The 25,060-nt window shown below is 37.6% G+C and overlaps 1 protein-coding gene across 3 annotated transcripts in view; it reads left to right on the top strand.

Moving 5' to 3' along the window:
- The window catches only part of NVL (nuclear VCP like), a 45,941-nt gene extending 21,854 nt beyond the window's left edge, over window positions 1-24,087 (top strand). Inside the window, exons 17-23 of one of the 3 annotated variants that reach the window (XM_086631745.1) lie at window positions 978-1,097; window positions 2,558-2,657; window positions 10,688-10,794; window positions 15,016-15,092; window positions 16,343-16,431; window positions 21,252-21,322; window positions 23,203-24,087. In XM_086631745.1, coding sequence (XP_086487871.1) covers window positions 978-1,097; window positions 2,558-2,657; window positions 10,688-10,794; window positions 15,016-15,092; window positions 16,343-16,431; window positions 21,252-21,322; window positions 23,203-23,247 — 609 coding nt within the window. In that variant the 3' untranslated portion in view covers window positions 23,248-24,087. The remainder of the gene's footprint in view (window positions 1-977; window positions 1,098-2,557; window positions 2,658-10,687; window positions 10,795-15,015; window positions 15,093-16,342; window positions 16,432-21,251; window positions 21,323-23,202) is intronic. The other 2 variants (XM_086631747.1, XM_086631746.1) reach the window with 2 other exon arrangements.
- The last annotated feature ends 973 nt before the right edge of the window (window positions 24,088-25,060 follow it).

The following is a 25,060-nucleotide window of genomic DNA, read 5'->3' as shown; positions in this document are numbered from 1 at the left end:
GGTTTGTTTATGAACAACTGAACAACAACAGGGTCATTAAACGAAGATTGTAGTTGTTAATTGTCATCATCAGAGTGGTGGCAAGTTAGATTTATTCCCCAGATAGTAGGAATTCTGTTAAACTCTGCATGTACTGCTGTCATGGGTTAGGCTGCTCCAGCAACCGAACCCCACACACAGCCGGTCACTCACCCTCCCCCACCCCCAGGAATGAGGGAGAGAATTAAAGGAGAAATGGGAAACCCGTGGGTTGAGATAAGGACAATTTAATACAGATAACTAATACACAGTGTAGATGCTCACCACCCCCTCTCATCCGCAGCCTGGCTCGGCCCGAAGCTGCAATCCCGGACGAATGCGAGGGGCAGAGAGAGATAGTACTCCGAGAGTGGGAGTACTGGGAGAAAGAGAGAAAAAAAAAAAAAGGCAGTAGAGCAAAAGCAGCGAAAGAGCCAAAGTGCAAAAGCCCTTCTTTCCGGCTGTCCCTCACTTTTATACTGGGCATGACGCTGCATGATATGGAATACTAACTGGCCAGTTTGGCCCTCAATCTTAAGTTCCACCACAAATCACAAGGGGAATCATGGCCTCCTTGTCCCAGCTATGCTCCCCCCTTATCCCGCTGTGCTTCTGCACTCCGGCACACTGAAAAGTCCTTGGAGTTTCAAACATCAACTCGCTCTCAGAGCGAGCCTCTGGGTAAAACCAAAACATGGAGCTCTTCTAAAAAGAAGAGCTAACTCTGTCCCAGCTAAAACCAGGACAACTGCAAACTGTCAAAAGTGAACTAGTGAGAACTAGTTCCCTTGTAAATCTTAATCAGTAAGGAAACAGACGTAAATGAAATAAACTGGTTAACAGGTTGCACTTCTCCCTTGGCAAGTACGTCATATTGAGTTTGAAAGTGTGATTTACTTTTTTTTCCAAGCAAAATCCTTGTCTTACATTGTTTCACTGTGATTGGTCGTTTGTTTTAGTATGTTGGTGAGAGTGAACGTGCGGTACGTCAGGTGTTCCAGCGTGCCAGGAATTCAGCCCCTTGTGTTATATTTTTTGACGAAGTTGATGCTTTGTGCCCTCGGAGGTCTGACCGTGAAGTGAGTCTTAAAATATCTCCATAATTAATTTATCTCAGTTGCAGCTTTTCTGGCATTGTGCTAGCAACAGAAGTACCTGGAAGTGTACTGTATTCAGTATCTCCCAAGAAAAATAGTCCAATAGACTTTCTTATATTTTAGTATCTATGTATATATAGAAAATAATATCCAGAGACTGTGTGTATATCCAACACCTTGGCTGTGTAGAGCCATAGGAAAAGATGAAGGGATGCAGTTTAATGTGTAATTTATGCCCAGTCCTGACACCTGTATGGAACTGTAATGCTGGCATGAAGTATGTGTTTATTTGAACAACATGAACTGGGCCATGAAAATATTTGAGGCAGGAACATAAATGGAATGCATTAGACTTCAGAGCTATCCTACCCATGAAGCTTTCTCTGCCTTGATGATTTTTTTTTGGTTGGTTGGTTTGAAATAGGAGCTACCTACACCCACAATTAATTCTGCATTTGGTGGTGGGGGGTGTATTTTCTTACTGCAAACTGATAGTGTGTGGAAAGGAAAGCCGCTCTGTTATTTGTGCAGAGGAAGTGCGTCTGTTTTGTGATACTCTGCTGGTGCGTGTATGTTGACGGCTGAAAGAGAAGATACTTTTTCCAGTGGACAAGTTGGGTACAAAACTGTTCAGATATTGCCATCAATTACTTTAACAGGAGGTCTGTTGTAGTTCCAGTCCATAAGAGAGAGGAAGTTTGATCAACTGTTTCTGAATCATACCTTGCCTTCTGAATTTGCATACTCCACTTCCTATGAAAAACAGCCAAGTTTAAAAGTTCAGGCAGACAGGAGACTGGTGACTGTATTACTCAGGCTGTAATACTGATGGCAATCCTTGGAATTGATAATTGAAACTCAAGCATGTTTGGTGTTTCCATTGCCTTTTTGAGACCTTATTTTCCAGCTCCTGTGCTTTCTCTCTCTCTGTCTCCCAACTCTAGAATGAAATTCAGATTGAGCTAATGAGTTTGGTTATTGGGTGTCAGTGCTATGGAGTTAACATTTAACTGTGAGCAGCTCAGCTGCTGAAACTGTTGTTTCAGATATTTAAATATTTGGAGGTTTCTTTTTTTTTTTTCCAAAACCTGAATAATGAGAAGTTTGAGGTGTTCTTGTTGAAATAGAAGGGAGAATGATTAGTATCAACATCTATATGTACTTCTTGAAGTGAGTTCTTCATTTTTAATGGGAAAGAAAAAGTTTGCCACACGTTAAATTGTGTGGCAGGTGTATGGGTAGCATAAATTTGGGGTGGAAACAAGCTGAGAGTATGACAGTAGAAATCCAGAAAGCAGCCGTATTAAAAGTGCGGAAAAGAAACTTTTTCTTTTATTAGTATTTCAGGGTGGGGAGCTGGTAAATTTTTTGTTTCTTTTACTTCAAAATATTCACATTCCCACTGTTTCCTCAATTTTGGTGACAAATTTCTCCTTTTAAAGTCAGGAGCCAGCGTCCGAGTCGTCAACCAGTTACTCACAGAGATGGATGGTCTGGAGAATCGCCAGCAGGTTTTCATTATGGCTGCCACAAACAGGCCAGGTAAGGACCCAAAAATCATAAACAAGAGAAACGTCGGAAATCAAGTGATTGGTTTGATTCTCATGAAATCATGTTGTTACATGTTTGACTTCTATAACTAATCTTGTTCTGTACTTAAAATTACAGCATTTCCTCAAATTCAAAGGTTTTCTGACCAGTTAGTCTATTCCACATTCTTGTGACAGTGTGAGACGAAGCAACATCTTTGAAGTGTGTCTTAATTAGCACTCGATACCATTGCTGAAAATGCTTTGAAAGACCTTTCATTTAATTGAACTTGGATTATCTCTTTGGAACATAAAAAGCCAAGAGAGAACTAAAACTTAAATTATTTATGTGTTTTTTGCTAATTGCATTGATTTTCTGTTTAAAGCAATTTTATAGTTTTCTGCTATTTTTATTTTTTTTTCCTTTGAGGCATCTGTCTCATGTTAAATCATTTTTCCACTTGCTGATCTATTGCATTCTGGGCTTCATATTCCAAACTTGATTCCCTCAAGCTGTATTTATTCTGCTGTTCCTTCATGTTCTGTCAAGCTTTGGTATTGACTGCTGTCTGTGCTGCCTGCTGACACTTCATTTTTTGGTAGCTTTTCCCAACTTTTGCGGCATCTTCTTAGTTAATAAGCTAAACACTGACATCTACTTTACAAACATTGTGTGTTTTACAAGCAACTTACTGTCTGGTTTTGTTTTTTGCTTGTTTTCTTGTTTTTGGTGAGTTTTTTTTCGTATTATAGAGAAGTCTTGTGTTTTGCACATAGCAGGAAACTTGTCTCTTTCTGAATTTGAACTCCATCTAGACGCTAAGTTAGAAGTAAAGGAATTTGCTATCACTATAGAAACAAACATATGCATGAAGATGTTACACTGCCTTTGTTTATGAGCATTTTTCTGAATATTGCAACTGAAATTAAATACAGGGTTACAAGTCTACCTTGGTAATACCATACTGGTGTAGATACCAGAATTTTGGAAAGAAGCTTTGTGTCTAGAGCAGGTATTTAGCAAGTCACTGGTAATGATAAGACATAGTTCATTGTTTCAGACATGCGTGTATTAAGTAAGGATAAGATGTAGAATCTGATGATTCAGCTACTTTGGATATGAATTTGAAGATGACAAAGTTAAAAATACTTGACAGATTGCTTGGGGCCTATGGATTAAGGAAAATCTGGTCTGCAATCACCTAGAATAGGCAGCTAAGAGGTATTTTTGTTTTTTTCTAACAGTCAAGAATTCAAAGATTTTGAGGAAAATCTTCCTGTCTCTTGAGGTCTTTGCACCATGACAGACTATCAGTCCTCCTGCACGGTGAAGTAAGACCAGAAGACGCTAGATCTGTATCTGCTTGTAGAAATTCTTTGATTTGAAGTAGTAAGTTGTCTCAGCATGAGCATGATGATTCTGACCTATATAGACTAAGGTAGAAAAGAGAATAAGGTTATACAATGTAGCACATCTATGTATAGATACAGTGGGATGCAGGAAGGGTGTTACTATGAGTGTTACCAAGTTGCCTCAGGAAAGAGATGGTGGTCAAAATGAGTTACACTAATGCAAGTATTTGTATCAAGCAGCCTTCCTTGTTAGTGCTTCTCCAGGGCTTCATATCTAACTGCTGGTGACAGTAGACTCATCATTATGTCAGGCTGGTAGCTTGGGCTCTGAATTCCAGCACTTTTGAAGTTGAGGAAACATCCAGCTTGACTTCCTGCAGAGCCGTCTCAGGTGTACCACGGGAATACATGGGGTGAATACTTTTAGGGCCAGTGTATATAAGTGGCACTGTTCTGAGCTAATGACTCCTCTCATAGAGGGAGCCGAGTGCAAGTAGTTTGGTAGCTTTACGAGGGCCAGTTTAGAGTACGTGTTGCTCAGATGTTAATTTCAAGATATGAAGACTTGTGTGTGGCAGGTTTGTCCTAATTCCCAGCTTTGCCTGGGTTTAGATTTACACCGTTTCAGTACTTGGTTATGGGTCTTATTTTCATGCATATATGAAGTAGAAATCTGTGCAATTGTTAATCCATCCCTTTATAAGCCTTATACTGGATGCAGTTTTACCATAATGTTGGTATAAAGTACCTCTGTAATGATTTGGGGATTTTTTATTTTTTATTTCAGTTTTAAAAACTCACTGTTGCCTTGTTCAGCTGCAGTGGTAGATGTACTGTTTTACTATACTGCAATAGTTAAAATTACAAAACTTTCCTGAGTAATGAGGGTTGAAATAATATTTGAGGGAAACTGGGAAATTTGTAAAGCATGAACTCAGATGTTTATTACTAGCCAGTGACATTGATGGAAAAAGTGACTTTGAGGTAAAAACGCCAAATGTAAAGAAAATGTAAAGGCGGGGATAACAAATGTAATCATCAAATTGAAGGGTATAAATGTATCTGTAAATTTTGTAAATGGAAATTAATTGTATCTTGATAAAGGAATTGTTTTGCCAACATGATAAAAATCATTTTTTCTGAATGGCAAAGCTCAGCACATCCAGCTTTTGCTACAGGAGGCAGTTATCTGTGCAGTTTCTATGGGATGGAGATCTTGCTTCAGAAGGATGTCACCTGTGTGTATGAATAACACTTTGGATAGGTTTAGACCACAAGCTTTTGCTGTGATATCTGCATTTGTCAGTGTGAGGAAATAGAGTTTCCAATTGATGCAACTTTTATCAGAACAACTTTTACTGATGTTGTGGTTAAATTGGGGCAACTGATTTTTCTCTGTGTAGTTTATTCAGTTTTGGGGGCTTAGGAAGAGGCAGTGTTCACCAAGTTAAATTTTGCTACTATGGTCTGGGTTCTTACTAGGAGCACACTGCAGGTAGAGAACAGTGAAGTCTATGCCAATAAAGCATTCCTACTGCCTTAAGTACAAAATGTCCAAGCAGAGACCTGTAGGAGAACCATATAATTTACTGTCTCTTGTATATTTAAATGATTCCCACAAACAATAAAAGCTGTGATGCCTGAAAAGCTCTTTTGCTGATAAGTCTGACATTTGTATGGAAGATTTTTCTGTCATTGTTACGTTGAATAGAGGTGCTGGATGGTTGTGTAATATAAATCTGAATAATACATGTGTTCCAGCAGAATTCCTGAAATCTTCCACTGGGCTAGTATTGTGAAGTGAGATCTCATCTTTTTTAATCCATGTCAGTATAATTTGATGGGAATGAAAACGGCTTTTCAAGATGCTTCTTTTTTAGAGTGGTTGCATGCACAGTAGCTTTTATAGTTGGTTGCTGTTACTGTTCATGACTATTAAGTGTATGTTGTCAGCATTGTAGTTTCAGAGACCATCGTGCCAAAAGAAAGGTCTTCTCTCATAAAAATATTACTATTATAAAGAATAATAGTGCTAGCAGTAGGGTAGCAGTGGCTTAACCAGTTTCGGCATCAAGCTATCTTCCTGGCACAGTTGTTGCAATGAGGTGTTAGCACCTGAGACAAGGTATTATTGTGAAATGGTGGTGGGTTTTATACCCCATGGCTGAAGGCTGCCAAATTCTTTTTTTGTAATAGCCTTTAAGGACTTGGAATGCTCTAATTCCTGTTTTGCCAAAAGGGCAGGCACAATAGATTGGTTCCTTTGTTGATCATATACCATCTGCAAGTGGTAATCCTTATTCTGGCAGTGCCGAAATAAGCCTTTGATCTGTCCTTAAAAGCAGGATACTTTAATGTTTTCTGCACTTACTCAATGACTTTGAAAGTCCTCTGTAGATCTTTCTTGACTACTGCTAAATTAGCAGGGATGCAGTATTCCCAACTCAATCTCTTTCCACCTAAATACAGAACCAATGTCAAACTTTGTCTGAAGAGGATGAAACTTTTAAAGCACTCAATGTCATTAAAAAGAGAGAGAGAAAAGAGGAGGCAGAAATGTCATGTCCTGTAAGAAACTTCATGGGTCAGAACAGTTATATTCTTTTTCAGTCTGCTTCCTTCCCTCCATCTGAGATGAAGTACTTAGAAAACCATCAAGCACTACTGTTAACTAAGGTCTGTAATTTCCCACAATTTTCTAGTTACCAGTGTGAATTTCAGTATTGGATACTGATGCTTTCTGTTCTTTTCTTACTTTCCCAGGCTTTGATCATTTATAAACTCTTTAGAGAAATGCTGGCTAAGACATCAGCAGCATTTACCATGAGATCTAAGGAACTGTATGTAACCTGAGGAAACAGACAAGAAATCAGTGAAACACTAAAATCACTATCAGTTTGAAGCTTGATGTAAATTGTGATGATGTCTTTGCTTTTATTCATGGTCTCTTTCTCTAGCTTTTTAAAATTAATTCTTGCAAAATACCCCTTCTACTGTTATCTTAGAGCGTGGTCCTAGTTTCAGTATTTTTCTTTAGCAAGTTTATGTTAGTTTTCTAGAGCTGTTCACCTGAAACACATGTTTTGAAACATAGTTAAAAAAAAAAAAATCTTCAGTCTCTGACAATAGTTACAGTTTTGGTTTGGATTTTTTGTATGTGGTTTATACATGTTGCTGAATTAAAAGCAAGATAAGTTCTAAGAAAAGCACCAAATATGAGAGGCATAGTACAATTTCTTTCATGATAGTTTTAATTCACACAAATTACATTTCTGCATTTCACCAGCCCTTGATGTTATGTATCTCTTACAGTAACTTTAGTGGCGTTCATTTGTTGTGTAGGGGCAAAGTTGTTAACTGCATTGTTCATCTGGAGTCTCAGAAAACCTCTTAGGACTTCTGAGCCTGTGTTTCAGTGTGTCGCAAAGGTGAAGACCTGGATCTTTCTCGTATGCTTCAAATATAATTTTAAAAGCTGTAGTGAGTATAGGAGTGGTTTGATGGATTTAGCACAGTAGTTGTTGCTCTTATCCACTGAACTTACATAAACACTGTTGACTCTTGTGCAGTTGAGATAAGACATGAATAATCAACTGGAAATGAGTGTGAGACTTCATGGCTTTTATTATAGGACAATAGAATGTCACATTGTAAAGATTCATGCGAAGATATTTTCACCAGAATTTAATGAAGAAGACAAAATTTTGCAGAGAGCTGTGTAGCCAACTGAACTATTACATAATTCTCTAGAGGCTAGTGGCTGTTTTAACCTTTAAAAACAAAGCAAGGAATGGATGTACTCTAAATGTCGTCTTAAGTAATTTTGCCAAATTATTTGGAAAATGGTACTGCTGTCTGTCTAATGACATAGCCAACACCATTGACTACATCAGAAAACTGGGACAGAAAATGATTAACTAGACATTTCTCTTAATAGAAGTATATTCTCTCTGTGAGACAACTGCTTGGAAAAGAAGTGCTGTGTGTCACCACATTTCCATGTTTCACTTTCAAACCTGAGAGATAATAGGTATCTACGATAACTACCTTAATTTCATTAAATTGTTAAATGTATCTAAAATTAGGTGACTCTCTTCTGTTTAGATAAGTTTTGAGATAATACATGTGGAGAGAACCTTATGATTTATCAGGGTGGAATGCTTTGAAATTCCTAAAAGAGGAACATTATTCAGTTCTTCAAACAGATACAAAGTGCATCTAATGAGTGAGTTTGACCAATGAGTAAATACCAATTTTCTGTGTTATGTGACTTGAATTTTCAAGAACTTCTGGCTCAGGTCTGAACGAACAGTGAAGTGACTCATAAGGTGATAAGGAGTGTAGATCTATGTTTTAAACTTTGATATGGTCTTCTCATTGTAAACCACCACTACTGTAGCTTTATTGAGTTAGGATGAGTTGTGGTAACTTTGGATATGGTCAATGTAATCATTTACTTACAAATGGGTGGATGCATCTTCAGAGCGTATCGCTAACCTCATATCGTTGGACAAATAGCCTGGCAAGTGCCATGTTCTCAGCATGCAAAATGGAAATAGTGTTTTCCTTATCAAGATTAGTATTTTCAAAGAGTTTTTCAGACTTTAGAATGGGGAAGTTAAGTGCATGGTGTTGTAATGCAGTCTCTATTGAGAGTATTTGTTTCCATGTTTGTAATTGATCTGTTGAGCAAACTTTGTCATCTCAATAATGTCATAAGACTTCGATCCACAGAAACACAAAACCAGGAAAGTGCACTTGTGCCAAAAGCAAGATAAAATATCATGTGCACAGACATATAAGAAAGATGTTTTTGTCTGGGCCTTTCATGGCAGGGATTTCGTTTAACCCTTGTTTCATCTGATCTGGATTGAATTAAAACATCACATTTTTCCTATTTTTTTTCTCACCCTTCTCATCACATTCACAATAGCTGATTTTTGCCTACCTAGATGCCTTTGGCTGTGACTGCTGTATCTTGGAAAAAACATTGCTTTTGTCCAAGGAAAAGATAGCGGAGCAGTTTTTAAATGTATGCATCTCACTCTACCTTTTGTCCTTTAAGCATAGATGAGAGAGTAATTTGAACAAAACTAGACACATCTTTAAAAAGTGAACCAAGACTACATTGTGGTAGGATCAGGTAGTCGTAGTCCTGACAGAGTTAAGCAAACTTTTTTCATTTGGGAAGGGATAGCTGTGCTTCCATGCTACTGTTTTGGGGTTTGGGTGATATTGTTTTTTCTTCTGTTTTCTTTTAAACATCTGTGGAGTAGGGATTAACAGCTTAACTTTTCCCAGTTCTTCACCTTTAATATACATGAATGCATGCAGTTTGTCTGTTAGCAATGTTTTGTCAAGAGGATGTAACCATTTTAAGGGTGTTGACAGCTTCATTTGGCGTCCTTGATAGTTTCCGGCTCAAGACTTGGGTGTAACTTTCAAAGGCTAGTTTTGGATAAGGTTCTTGCAATAGCTACCTAATGCATCTATATAACTTGCAGACTTCAAAAAAGTCTGTTATATCAAAAGTACAGTTTTCTTTATATCTTCTGTGGGTGCTTTTGTGACTTTGCTGTTCACGTTACTGTAGTATGTAGGGAATCACAGAATCATTTAGTTTGGAAAATACCTTTAAGATCATCGAGTCCAGCTGTTAACCTAACACTGCCAAGTCCACCACTAAACCATGCCCCTACATGCCACATCTACACATCTTTACATATCTCCAGGGATGGTGACTCAATAGAATTCCTTAGTGAAACAGAGCAAGTATTACCATCATTGTTTTTGGTAGATGGGCAAACAGGGCATCAAGAAGCATTTAGAAACATCAGCCAGGCAGTTTGTGCCGAAATGCAGACAGGAACTGAAGTCTTGCCCAGGATATATGCCCTATCTGTGTCTCTTGTTATACTAATAGTCCGTAGTATTTGTATCCTGACTTACTGTTTGTGGAAGTTTAGTATTGAAGCTTGTGGTGCTAAAAGGCTGCTAGACATTTGTATTACAATTAAGCTTTGAGTAATTTTCTGTAAACAATTGTGATGATTTTTGGTTTCTTACTTCTCCACGCATAATAAAATTTAGAGTCAGTACTTCTTCCTAGGAAACACATTCTGTAGTTTGCCGCTCTGTTTTGTGTTTTCGTGGGTTTCTGATTTTACTATGCAGAAAATTAATATGTAGTAGAAATGCAAATGACCAGTAAAATTAAGTTTAATCTGAGTGGTTATGATTGGCCCTGATTATTCTTAATTTATTACTGTGCCTTTCAAGTAGATTTGTAATGGTTAATACAGGTAGAGTTCCTTCCAATAGAACAAACTAAAAGCATTTTTTTCCCTTGTTATGGATTAATGTGGAAATCTTCACTTGACCATGCTAGGTATGACAGTAGAAACGTTCTGGTACTGTGCTGCCAAAGACAGAGTTGTCTTCCTTTGCGAAGAGGTGGAACTTGTCTTTATGAGCCATCTTTGAGCAGATGCAGCTTAACTGTACTGGATAATAGAGGCTCTTCCTTGACAGAGATGAAACTATTTCAGTTTTAATGCTCAAAGCTTCACATCATGGCACAAAGGCTTCTTTGAATCTTGGTGCAAGTATGCATATATTCCTTCTTTTGTACACTTTCCTAAGGGTGTATCTAATTTCTGGATAATTTTTTCTTGTTTTCCCCTCCCTAAGATATAATTGACCCAGCTATCCTGCGTCCTGGTAGACTGGATAAAACACTCTACGTGGGTTTGCCACCACCTGAAGATCGACTTGCTATTTTAAAGACCATCACCAAAGTGAGTATTTGGAAATAAATCCTTATCTTGAAGCTTGGTGGAACAATTTAAGACAAATGAAATTTTAGAGAGAATTGCAAGATCCTGTCTCATGAAACACTTTCAGATGTTACATGAGGTCATAAAAATAAACCGTCAGCCACATCTGCTGTTAAATTTGCTCTGAAACTGCAAGGGGCTGATAAATCTTGAGTAAAGCAAGCCTGTTAAACATAGAAGCTGCTCCCTTTATAGTCACAGTTTGAAGAGATTTAATTAAAAGATTCCTATCTGTGTGAGTAATGGGCCTAGAAGTGTTTTGTAAGTTTTTCGGGGGGAGTGGGGGTTCCACACATTCACCAAAATGATTCACAAGCTCCAGCTGTACTTGCTCAACAGTAATTGGGACACTTAGTTGCCTTTACAATTAAAGGAGGCTTGCGATGATAGAGGTTGTAGGTCAAAGTAAATGTGAAAATGTAAAATACCTGCCTGCTTAGGTCCTCCCTGTGGTTAATAGCACGTTCTGCCACTTCAGAAATTTGGATTAGAGAATTCTATTTGAGTATTTCTCTAAGTACGGTACAGCAGTAATCAGGGCCTTAAAAAAAGAACACACAAAGCATTATAAATTACTCAGATATTTCCTACTTTGTCCAGTAGATCAAGAGTGATTGTTAAGAGCAAATGTCCTATCAGATTTTTTTTTTGAGCTGCAAAGGAGACAGAGTCTTCACTATAGGGAAAAGATAGCACTGTATTAGCAAAAGTGTGGCAAAAATTTATTTAGCAAATTTATAAAAAAGATAATTGAGACTTATGTAGGCATAAAACTGTGGTGTAGGCAGTAGTTAATCCCATAGGAGAATTCAGAAAGTGGGAACATGTCCAAGCATGTTCTTTCGTGCCAAAAATGGTTGCTCAAATGTCAGACTCATTACAAATTCAGGATGTTAGACTTTCCTTCATTTGTTCTATGTGTTACTTCATGGAGGAAAAAAACTAAGTATGCCCCCGTTTGCTGTTAGCAGTAGATCAGTTTATTATTTCTAAGTTTTATAAAAATATTTGAGTTAAAACTTTTTACAACTCTGTTCTTAAAGATGGTTGCCTTCTAAAAAACTTAGAATTTGAGTGTAACGTCCATGAATCATTTTTCAAACATACTATAAGGAATTATGTTGTTTATTTTACCAATTTATATTTAATGTGATTCTGTGAATGGTAACTCGAAGTGTTCTATAAAATTGGGCTTATATGATTGTTTTGATTTCATACAACCAACCTTGTTTTTCTGGAAGAAGTGGTTAGTAAGGGTCAGTCATTAGACTGTCTAAACAATGCAGAAGGATTCTAGTACAGAGTTTACATCTGTTCTGTTTTTTAACATACAGGAGTTGAGCCTTGCTCTCCCTAGTTTTTGCTGGAGAATTTTTGGAGATTTGTAACTGTCTCAAGTCTCTCACTGTAATTAGTGGTGTAGAAAAATAGTTCAGTAAAGCTTGGTGCAAGACTTCCTGGGAGGGGAAGGTGCTATTAAATAAAACTGATTTCTCTCACTCTCACAGATTTCACTTGCTCACACTCTCACAGCTACCTATAGTCACCGAGATGTACTTATCCAAGCGGTAGGGCCAGGATCACTTGTGTACAACACCGAGGATAAGGAACTCCATGTTGAGTCCTCACTTACACTCTCAGCTTCCTCTTGACTGGCAATGACAAACTGGTTGTTAGAGAGAACTGCTGGCCAGGTTCCCTTTAAGAATCAAACAGTTCAGAATTGTGCTTACTTCAGCAGCCATAAACCTTGGGTGAGGTTGCTGAAAAAGTCTTTGCTCCTTCCTTCTGGGAATCTTTGTGGCTACAGTCTATCTTCCTGTTGGGATAACACCAAGAGGAGCAGCACTTGTGATGTGGTAACCTTGTCATTATCCTGTTATCGGAGCGTATTTGTCTTCTGCTGACAAGCCGTCTTTGCTGTGGCCTTACATGATTATGAGCCTTCTCGTGATACAAGCAACGCATTGCACAGTGGGTACTGGCTTGATTCCTGTGGATCCTGTCCTTGGTTATCAGGGCATGTTATTTTTAGAATGCCAGATACTTCCATGCATACTTAATTCATACTAGTCTTAATATTTTTGGTTACAAATCTTTCTAGTGAATGAGGTGTTAAGTCTTTAATGGATTTTATTTTGCTCAGCTTTTAATTCACAGGCCAGCAGAAATGAGATACAAACACTCTGAATGAGTCTTTTCCTTGCATGTTTCCATGTTCATTCCACGAGGAGGCTGGTACTGTTCTCACTTTACTACTTCTGCAGTCACCAGAGTTCTTTGTAAAGCTAGGCAAAGATTTGTATTTCTAGTATTAAGAACAAGAAGCAGGTTGATATTTTCTTTAAAAACGTATAGGAGTTATATGCAAGAAGAACATGGGATGTAGAGAGAGGAAAATATGTTAAATGAATTGAAATACCTTATTTTTTAACAGACTTCATCCATGCATTCTAGGAAATTTGAAAAATCTGTGTACAGGAACACTTGCTTAAGAATGTGCTCAGGGGCTAGATAAAACGTTTGATGCAGATGTGAGTGGCTTCTGGGTGACAGTATGCATTCCCAGAAATCCCTGAGGAATACATGCACAGGATGTGGAAACTGAGAATCATTGTTGAGGAAAAACATGGATGTTTACAAAGGCAGCATGAGGAGTAGAAAAGGGAGTTAGGGGGAAGAATAGGTTGTAAGGAAGACAGCCTAAACGTAGGTTGAAGCTTTGTTGTGAAAGAGTTTTATTTCAGTTAACTTGTACAAATCAGTCATTTTCAAATTGCATATTAATTATGCAAGAGAAGCATGTCTTCACATGTTTAAGTTACTAATGTACTTACATTCCTGCAAGCTGCGTTGAGCTGAGCTTGTCTTCAGAGTAGGCAGATCATCCTACTCAAAAAACGCCCGATGTGTGTTGCTACTCAAAGCAACAGGTAGAACATTTCTTTCTAGCAGAGAAAGTGTGTCTCTGGTTTGCAGTCTTGTACAACAATAACTAAAGTATCCCATATGAAATTGTACAAAGTTTCCTTGTCTCCAGGTTAAAGTATCTCCTTTCAAGATGTTTCAAAATCAGGCTGTTCCTTTGTCTTTTTGCTGTTGTTAGGGTTTTTTTTCCTCCTTTCTAATTAGTATTCTACCAAAGATTCATTCAGAATTGCTCCCTTACTCTGCCTATCCCTGATTATCCTACAGCCTGTTAAGTATTCACGGGTTTTAACTTGCCAGTTACCTACAATACCTTCAAGAGAAAAAAATAAAATGTATAGCATGTGGTATGTTGGTTCACCCGAAGAAGTCAGAAAATAATCATATGAATTTGTGCATTTCTGTCAAATGAGTTTCTGGCAGGAATATATCAATTGTATCAAAAAGTGTCCTTTCGTGTCTAAATCCAGGTGGTGTTTGATACTATAGACATCTAGAAATCTCTGTACTACCATGATACTACTTTACTGTTGTCTAAAGGTAATGGGGAAATATCCATGCTTACAGTGATTGAAAAATTCGTTGGCTAGTTTCAAATATAATTAATGTTGTGCAGTATTTTTTGCTGTTAGAGATGCAAAAATAATAACAAAAGAGACCACTTCCGGGATCTTTGTGGAGGAAGGAGTAATAATATGGAAGAGTAGTGTGAAAAAGTCTACAGGAATGTCTACAGTATATGTAAACTTTTATGAAATCCAGAATGGAAAAGTTCTAAGTTTGAAAATGTATGTCTAGATCATAAAGATACACAGTTAATTCAGTCTTAAAGGTGGTAAGACTAAATCTACGTGCCTGTTGCTTAGCTATTTGATTTCAACACATAGTAGAACTAGAAGTTCAGCTAAACAATGCTGTTGATGTAACCAGCTACTTGAGGCGTGTCGACATGTGGAACGGTGTCAGCGTTGCATTGCCCTGTGACAGGCTGGCCATCGTTTTCTTAAAGAAAATCTAATCTGTTGGTGGGAAGTTAAAATTCACCATTACTTATTGCTTCATAATTGGGTGTTTTTAAGGCTGGATGTCCTTGCTGGTTTGAGATTAAAAATGTTACTGTTTGTGGGTATTTCTGGAAATTTGCCAGACCCCTATATGATTCCTGATTTGTGAAACTTAATCACTTTTGAGGATGGCATGTGTGAAAAATAGTGTTTTCTTATCTTCCTCTTTTTATTATCTTAATTCCTTTAGGATGGCACCCGGCCTCCACTAGATATTGATGTAAGCCTTGAAGAAATTGCTTACAGTCAACGTTGTGATTGTTACACGTGAGTAGCTTCTAGTTTTGACTTTAATATTTAAGGTGCAGTGCCAACAGTATTCTGATGCGTGATAATGTGTTGTTATTAAGAGGATCTCTTAGCATTCAGGGCTTGTAAGCCTTTTCCCTTACACTATTTTTCTTGCTTTCACTTGTGCTTCTTTCCAAAGAGTTGGTAGGAATATATGGATGCTACAGTCTTTTTCATCTGGAATAGTCCTCTTCGTGTTGTACACTCTCTACAGATCAGTAGAGGCCTCTTGGCTTTGCTTGGTTTTATTGTATAATTCTTGCATAATCTGAGGATAGAAGAGCCCTCTCTAAGTTGTGGACCCATATACAATGATGATGAAAGCACATTGGTTAAACCACCATGACCAACTCGTTCGGTCACACAGCTGAAAGCAGTGTGTTTGGCAAAGTAATCAGGGCCTTTTGCAACTTGTGTTTGGGGAGGACAAGGTGTGCTTTTTATGAAAGCTTGATAGCCATATCTGTTGGAATAATTTGGCATTGCATTCTACAAAACTTTAAAAAGCTTTAATCTATTAAATGATTTACTAATAGTTAATGATTTTCTGGAGTTCATGAAAGATAATGTTTATGACGTGCTGCTTGTCACAATAGTGCTTTTGAATCTTAGAAATGGAGGCCATCACCAGTAATGACTTTTAGTTGGTCACTGTTTCATACTTGAGAAAGATGAGTTCTTTTTCTTTCTCTGCCCCATTTGCACCCTCAAATGAAGCATGTGGAGTTAATTTTGAAAATTCTGTTTGGTGAAATGACTTGCATCTGTTTGAAGGCTTGTGAAAAGTTCAGCAGCTGGAAACAAATATGTAGAAAGACCAATCTGACCATGTTTTGTGGATACTATTATTTTAAGAGTGTCTTAACTGTTGATGCAGCATTGAGCAAGGCAACTCACTTTTGTAATAATGGGTGAATCCATTTGAATCTTTCATAAGACTGATGGAAAAGAAACGTATCATGTTCCCACCAAGTAGCACAACATTAATCAATTCTTTGGTATTTTTAAAGATGCTGGGTGGGTTTTTATCTGGAGGATGTAACTCTGTAATGAAGGTTGCAGCACTGGGTAGTTCCTCGGACCCCTTTCCATTGTCCTTAAGATGAACCTTTATGACAGCAAACCAGTCTCTTACCATCATTTGCAGTGTCTTGCCTTTCTGTATGCCATCAGCAAAAGACAAGAGAAATTTATCCTAAAATAACCTATTCTGTTTGTATCTGTAGAGGGGCAGACCTTTCCGCTCTAGTGCGTGAGGCTTCAGTCTGTGCCTTGAGACAGCAAATGGCCCTGCAGAATACTCAAAGCAAGAACGGTAAGAAAGCTTTACGAAAATCTGAACAGTGAGAAGGTAAATAAGAAGTCAAGTATTTAAAGTAGTTCAACATAACCATAAAGGCGTGCGTGCTGTACGTAAATTATTGATGACTTCTGAGCCAAACAAAAATTAAGTCAGATTTTTTTCAAGAACACATAAGCATCTTTGAAGTAGATGTAGGGGAGAGTACAGGAAAAGACAGTTATGCTGGAGGTTCAGCATATTTTTTTTTTTTTCTGGAAGAACTGAACCTTGTAACCTAAAAGGAAAGTTTATGTTAAATGGTAGTATAAACTGACAGTTTAATACACTAGACTGAATATGTCTTTGTCAAATTTCCACATCACTATCAAAGACTAATTATACGGACTTATTTGCAGATCTGAGTACAGCTTTAACTGCACACACACTGATCACATACCTTCGGCATGCAATTGTGTTGTGTAACTGAACACATGCATCTAGCAGTAATGGCGCTGTGAAAATCTGAGTGCCCTTTCTCTGTGTCTCTGTGCTTCTGTTTTAAGTTGTATTTTCCTGTTTTTTTAATTATTTCTTTTTCTGGGCAGATAGGAACATGTAATTGGAAATTGAAACTCTTGTATATGATAAAATGTGTGTGTGTCAAGATTTTTTCCTAGTAATTTTGTTTATTTTACCCTTAAGTCAAAATGTAAAGATACGATGGAATTGTGACTTTTTAGATGATGTATTAGGCTTTCATCATGCCTCTGATTTCTAAGGACCCCGCTGGAATTTTAATGGCTTTGAATCATTCTTTTCGATCTAATACATATCCAGTCTTATCTGGTTTTTAACAACAGTAAGTTAACAGAGATACAGAATGTTTTTATTTCTTGTTTTGAGGGAACTAGCACGTTTGTTTAGAGGGGAGAAAAAAAAAAAACCTTTACTGTTGTATGACTTGGTTACCCATTTTGCTTGCTGTAGATGGAAAAAGCTCTTGCTTTGAGATGGAAATTTCTGAATTTCTCCTGTTCATTTTTGTAATTATCCGGAATACAGCAGGCTTTATTCAAAGATGTTCATCACTTGAATTCAGCCTTCACATTTAGGATTGTAGGCTAAGTGCTTACTGTATGGATGTGTTGGCAGCCAGCAAGTCCATAATATATGCATAGCTTAATCTGCATGTTTATAGCAGCTGCTTGTTTGGGATGTCCTTGGGTTTCGATTTCCAAGATACCACCCCTGGCTAGTATGAAAGTGTGCAGGGTGGTTTCTGGCTTGAGACCTTGTTCATGTATAACTTCAAAAGGGTAGTGTATGTACGCAGACCGGAGAGTTTCTTCCTTTGCTGTTACCACAGGACACTCACAACTGACTTCCCCTCCCATGCTCTGTACGTGACTGTAGATGGGTGGTGTGTGTCCTCGTCAGTCATTCCTTTGGAATCAGCTGGCTGAGATCAGTGCTGCTCCTTTCTGTTCTGTATAAACTCTGTTGCAACTTCTTTGTTATACCTGCTATTTTCCCTCTGGAATAAATTCAGGGGTGTGGGGGTTTTTTATGCTCAACAGTGGTTTGCTTGAAGGGACCTTTTTATAGTGAAATGGAAAGGTATCCTTTTTGTGATACTTCTTATAAGAATCATAGAGTGGTTTGGGTTGGAAGGGACCTCAAAGATCATCTAGTTCCAACCTGCCATGGGCAGGGAAACCCTCCACTAGATCAGATTGCTCAAAGCCTCATTCAACCTGGCCTTGAACACTTCCAGGGATGGGGCAGCCACAGCTTCACTGGGCAACCTGTTCCAGTGCCTCACCACTCTCAGTGTAAAAAATTTCTTCCTTAGATCTAATTTTGATCTCCCCTCTTTCAGTTTAAAGCCATTGCCCCTTGTCCTATGACTACACGCCCTTGTTAAAAAGTCCCTCTCCAGCTTTCTTGGAATCTGTAAATTCTATTTCCAACTTGAACAGTCCTAGGAGAGCTGATCATGTTAGTCACTGCAGTCTGAAAGTTGCCAGATATTGCAGGGGAATCCCAACAAAGACTGGCAGATTTTCAGCTTTCTGAGGTCCCTCTGGAGTTCCTCATCATTGGCCCCAGCATTTGACTGCTCAGGAGAGTTCAGTATCATTTGCAAACTTGGGAGTTTCTACTCGTGGCTCCCTTTTCTGAACCACTGATGAAGATGCTGCATAAAACTGATTTCATCACCAAAGTCAAGAGTGGGACCCTACTGCTGCCTGTTCCCTATCCTGAAAAGTGACCGTTAAGCCTTATGCTCTATTTCATATCCTTTAATCAGCTTTCAGTCCACCAAAGGACCTTTCTTACAATTCTTTGGAGTTTACCAGTCCTCTGGTGGCTGTAACAAGAAGTTACTCAATACAGCCAGCAGTTCTGCAGTTTCATAGACAAATTCTTCAGAACCTTTGGGTGAACACCATCTGCTTCTGGTGGCTTACTGTTAACATCCTGACCAACCTGTTTTAGTTTAATACTTTCTGTATATTTATTTCAAATAGATCTAGTTACAAAGAAGGTATAGGGTATGAGAGTCTCTTGACCCTTTCGGCTCCAAAAACAAATGCAGAGAATTCATTGGCCTTCTCAACTATGACTTTATGTCCTTTTTTGTATTTTTTTTTTAAAAAGATAGCCAGTGACTCCACATCACCATCTGTAAAGCTGATCTTCTTAAGCAAAGAGTCTATGAGACTTCTTGTTACAGTAGTTAAGAGTGAGTGTGATTTAAGAAACGAGATTAATTAAATTTTGTATCTTTGTGTTTGAATGTGAAAAGTAAGATCTGGTCCTTGTTTGATACTTTCAAATCAAGAGGAAAGGGAACCATCTATCTATCCTTCACTCATCTATGTGTAAATAGGAAAAAAACAATTTTGTATTTGGTGTTCTAAGTACTTAGACTTATTTTAAAAAGATTGTACCGGTTAATTTATCAATATAATTTTTTTAAATAATAAAACAGTCATACCTACATTCAGACTACATGGTTTTGTCATCCGAAATCAAAGCAAACTGTTAATGCAAGTAGCCAAGGTATAGGTTACTGATAGCTAACTTCTCCCCAGTATCAAGCATTGTACCTGCTTTTATCAAGCAACAAGCATGAAGTAGCCTAACTTATCTTCACTGAGAGGTAAACTACTTTACCTAGCAGTTAGTAGAAGTATGCTCTTACCTAGCAATAGCTAATACTCTTATGTTAGTATCACAGGCTGTTTCACCTTGACTTTTTCTGATAACAGTTTCCTAAATGATGCTGATCTTCCTAGCTCATTAATGCTGTTTTCTCCTTTCCCTCTCCTCCCTCCCTTTAGTTGAAGCTATATATTGTTTCACAATTGGGTTAAAAATTTACAGCCCTAAAAACAAAAGTGAAAGAAAAATGAAGTTCTCATAGCTTCATTTTATTATTTCGTGGAGTTTTGATGATTCAATCTTAAAGCATATTTGACTTCTGTGAAAGACGCAAGTTGAATTTTTTTTCTTACTGTAAGTAGTGTTTCCTTGAGGAAATAAGTTTTAAAATGCTCATATTTTAATCTTCGTTTATATTTGTATAACTTTATATGTTTAATGGAATCTTGAATAAGAGCTTCAGAGAACGGAGATAAGAAAGAGCAGCAAGGTTGTATGTTTAGTGCAGTGAACTTTAACCTTCATGTTTACTTTTAAAGCAAGTAATAATTGTAGACTACTTGCTCTTCTTTTTATACCTTAAACAAGTTCTCATCTTTAATTTAGTGCCCTCCATCTGGTATGCAGTCTTTTGCTGTATTACCAGAAGACTTTTGTTAAATTCAGACATCAAATATATTAATGAGGAATCTTAAAAAGTTTTTTCATGTTGGCATATCACATTTCACATGACAAAGATGTACGCAGAGGTAGTGGCAGTACATACCTGTGGAAGCAGAAAGTGTAAATATGAAGAATGAAATAGATTTAAAAATACAACAAATTGACTCTAAAGACATACTTTTTGTACCTCTATCATACCTGATACCTGTCCATAATGTTAGTATCGTAATGAATCTGCAGAGTAGTGGTATCTTGGGATTGTTAAGTCTGGATTAAACAAGGTATTTGCTTGTAAGAGCAGAGGAATCCATGATTTATTTGAGGTATGCTTACATTTTGGCATACTAAAAAAACCTGTTCAAAAGGTTATGATTAGGAATAATTACTGTGGATAGCTACAGTAAGGTCAAAAAGGCAATTTGCATAAACTTAAGGAGTTGCAAAAGTGAAAGCTTTCATCGCTTCTGGGTAGTGCCAGACAAAGGAATGATATGAATTAAGTTATTCAGGAATTGTGCATCCTGTAGTAGAACTGGAATAACAAAATGTTTTCTAAGTACTTGCTAAATAACACTCTGTAGGGAAGCTTAATATTAAATAGGTATAGAAAATAAAGCCTAGAACCGGAAGCAGCAGGATTTGAGGCATTCCCTTCCGGAAGGGTTAAGGGACCCAAATTCTAACTGGATTTGATGTAAGATGCACGTAACTCAACATCTTTGAGAATGAAATTCTCAATCTGCAGATGGAAACATTAATATGTAAAATAACTTTCTGAAACAAGTATTTGGCTTAAGGTGCAAGGGATAGAGGGATTAAGATCTTGCCTAAGAGCATAGACAGGAGGCTACAGAAAGTTTATAAGAGTTTGAGTGTTCATAACGCTGCTGAATTAGATCTCATCCAACTGCTTAGCACATGCAGTTACTTAGGTTTCATGAATGCTGCCTTGAAACATGCAAAAATCGCTTGATTGTCACTTGCCTGCAATTTTAGTAATTTATTATGCTTTGTTCTTTAAGGAGAAATCAAGATTTCCCATAAACACTTTGAAGAAGCTTTTAGGAAAGTGAAATCTTCAGTGTCAAAAAAGGTAAGATAAGCTTCAGGCGTGTAAGCCTCCTTCATTACTCCCCTGGAAAGGGTACTCTTTTTATGCTGGACACTGGTGGGAATAGTTAATACTTGCATGTATTTCAAACTGCCACTACCTGTTTCTGCATTAAAAAAACTGATTTTTTTTACACGTTCAGAAATTAGTGTTTCCCTTTTCAGTTGCAGATGGTACCTTGCAGGTAGACGGACTACCATGCTATCAAGGTTAGCTTTTAGTATGGCACCTTGGACTTCTCATTGATGTTCCCAGATTAGTTATTGTCCTGGCCCTAACCCGTTATCTCTGTGGAATTTTCAGTTGAAAGTCAAAGCTTTTAGAGTGCACCACACCTTCCCACCACCTTTTTTCCTCCTAGGTGCATGTGACACCCAGGGATGCTCAACCATTTCTGTTAATGTGCAAAAGACAACATTCTGAGATAGGACATAAACCACACTTTATCATCTTAGTTATCTTATCAGTCTTTTCATTATTTGCATTTGTCAAGGAAGTTTCTTTTAAAGGTTTCCTTATGACCTGTTCTTTTTAATGACTGAAAGGAAAGCTGTTTAATCATCTTAATTACTCTAATTGAGAAGTTTATATATATAGGAACTGTTTATTGCTGCAGAGCTTTTGCTTATAGGTCTCTACGTGTTGCCAAGAGTGTACTGCAGCCAGAATAGATTAATATATTCACTTTGAACACTAGCCAGAGAGAAGTTAACCATTTCCTCTCATTATTATTGTATGTTGATGGTCAGTGACACTTTCCAAAATCTGAAAGCGATCTTTGGCTCCAAAGACTTTAAGACCTTTTGGCTCTTCAAAGATGGTGTTGGTTGTTGGTTTCTTTTCCTTTCCTAATCACTAAGCAAATAGTTCAGAAGCAACAGCCACAAAAATCTTAAAACTTCTCCTCTAACACAGCAATCACTAGTAAGTGCTAGGACATACTCCTCCTGGTTCTTAAGAGTTAACCAGAAATGTCATTCTGCATCTCAAAGGCACTTAAATACCACATCTCAGAGCCCTATATTTCAGTTATATCCATCTGAAGAATTTTCAGTTAGATACTTTGAAATATCTTTTGGAGTACAAGATATTCATCTCTCATTTCCAGATGCTACTTCCTGTCTGCTAAGACAAATTCAATCTGACAAAAACTCTCCACATACCTTTCTATGAATACTGGAAAATACAAAAAGCTGCATCTCACTGAGACAGTGATTCTAACTCTTCCTTCCCCTCCCCCTCACATCTCTGAGTCCAGTTAACTTGCTTTCAGTTTAATTGGTTGACGCAAGACAAACCAAAACGAGTTGTTCTTAAAGCTGTGGAGCAACATCACCTTCTGAAGCCAGTTATTTCAGTGGAAGTTAGTTAGTATCTCTAAGTATTCTATCCCTCTAAACTGTTGTTTTGAGTGACTAGTGAAGAGGATTGAGGAACAGTTACAGTTAAGTAAGTTAGACTAGCAAAAGGTGATCTGCATGGTCATTTTGGCAGAAGTAGATGAGGGAGTAAAGCATCAACTCAAGAGCTCCCCTGGGAAAGGGGGCAGTATCTTCTTAGTGGTGCTGTGCTCTGAACCCAACGTAGCAATATGAAGAACTCTGCCAAAGGTTTCCATTAATTATGTATCATTGGTGACTATTACTGGAGAACCTCATTTCTGAGGGTCAGGGGAGGGTTTTTTTTTTTGCCTTATTTAAGTTTTTGTTTGTAAATGTTTTTAAATATAGCTAGTGGCTCATATAGCTGGTTTGTTTCACTTTTTTGTTAAGTAATACACAGAGTCACTTTTAAATGTTACATGACTGTTTTTTACCATTGTCTGAAGTCTTTTTTTTTTTTTCCCCTCTTGGCACTGCTAGGATCAAATAATGTATGAAGAACTGCGTCAGTCTCTATGCAGGTGATACATTTGGACAATTCCCAAAAGAGACTTGCTCTGCATTGGTGGAAAGTTTTGTAATACCTGTGCCTGACTTCAAGAGACAGGTTGGAAAAAAGCTGTACTAAATCTCTCTCAACTTTTAAAACTGTGTCTGAAAAAAGGTCATTTTGACCTACTGCTCTAAACCATCCATAATTTTACTATTTCCAGAATAAAATATACAATACATGCTTCCTGCCTATCACCATTCACATTTTAAAAATGAATGCTTTTCATACTAAAGAGCAAATGCCATTCTGATATAATATTTGGTGCCCTTAATCAGAAATCCCTGACGCAGAGGCTAGCACTTCATGGTGTTTACATTGCTCAAATAGATGTTTTAAAGAACAAGGACTCTGGAACAATCACTGGGAGAACAGAGCTGTGAAAGTAGACTGGGAAAGTGCTGCACTGTATGTTACCATACTATTAATCACACCCTTCCCAAATGCAGTGACTCACAATGATTATGCCAGCACAGGTTCTCAGAGCATCTAACAGCTTCCCTTCACCTTGTCAAAAGAAACTATCCAGAGAGGGCAAGCTGTCTTAAAGTTATCTAGGAGAGAGTAAAGCTTGGAAATCTGAGAAGTACTATGGTGTTGTGATTTAACAGCCACCTAAGAAACATTTGAAACATTGAGTGTTAGATATAACAAGCTGGTTTGTGGGGTTTTTATTAAACAGACAAATCTGCAACAACAAAAAATTCTATTACAGGTTCGAATTTCTTAGCTGAAGTGGTTTGGTATACTCTGGAGGGTGGAAAACGTTACTATTTTAAGAAACAGGCCAGGAGCCTCAAGATGTTTTGTTTTTTTTTTTTAAAAAAAAAAGAAACAAACAAAAACATAAGACACAAGAAATTCCATCTTGGAAAGAGGGTCATAACTTTCAGCACCAGCAAACTGGGAAGTGTTGAGTTAATATAAAACACTGAAATGTGACAGATACTGAGCAACTAATTTCTGAAATGTACCGGCCTTCATGGAGTTTTTACCACTGCCATCATTCTATGAAGTTCTTTAAAGATTAATCTCAGTTCCTATCTTTGATCAGTCTTAATCTTCCTAAAAGTACTGAAACCATCAGTCAAGGATCAGAACAGGAAATGGATGATTTCTGCTTAAAGATTCATAGATTCATAGATTTCTAGGTTGGAAAAGACCTTAGAGATCATCGAGTCCAACCATCCCTAATCCCCATTAAACCATATCCTCAAGTAGATCATCCACCCTATTCTTAAACACATCCAGGGATGGGGACTCAACCACCTCCCTGGGCAGCCTATTCCAGTGGCTGACAACCCTTTCAGAGAAGAAATACTTCCTAACATCCAACCTGAATCTCCCCTGACTAAGCTTATGTCCATTTCCTCTTGTTCTATCACCCATCACTAATGTAAAGAGTCCTTCCCCTACCTCCCCACAAGACTTTCCAGGAAGTTTGCTGAATCTGGTAACACTAAACTTTAAAAATTAAAGTCATGAAATTTCCATATAAAACCATAAAATTGTTTTTGTAAGCAACTTTATTATCTAAGTATACTCCCTACCTCCTTTAACACTTAAGAGAGAGGATGTGACCCTGAACAACCTGATTTAACTTCAAGACTGATCTTGTCTTGAGAGGGAACAGCACCTTACAACTTAGATTCACCATCTGACAAAAGATCTTGCACTTTTTCCAAAGGTAAATGTGGAAGGCTATTACACTATTACACATAACTAATCACCAGACTTGTATTTTAAAAATACTGACAATCATGGCAGCTTGTACTTGCCACTGTGATT

The sequence above is a fragment of the Tauraco erythrolophus genome, chromosome 2 (genome assembly GCF_009769465.1).
Source record: "Tauraco erythrolophus isolate bTauEry1 chromosome 2, bTauEry1.pri, whole genome shotgun sequence".
Lineage (NCBI taxonomy): Eukaryota > Metazoa > Chordata > Aves > Musophagiformes > Musophagidae > Tauraco > Tauraco erythrolophus.
Note: the sequence above shows the minus strand (reverse complement) of the source record. Positions and strands in the feature narration are given on the sequence as shown.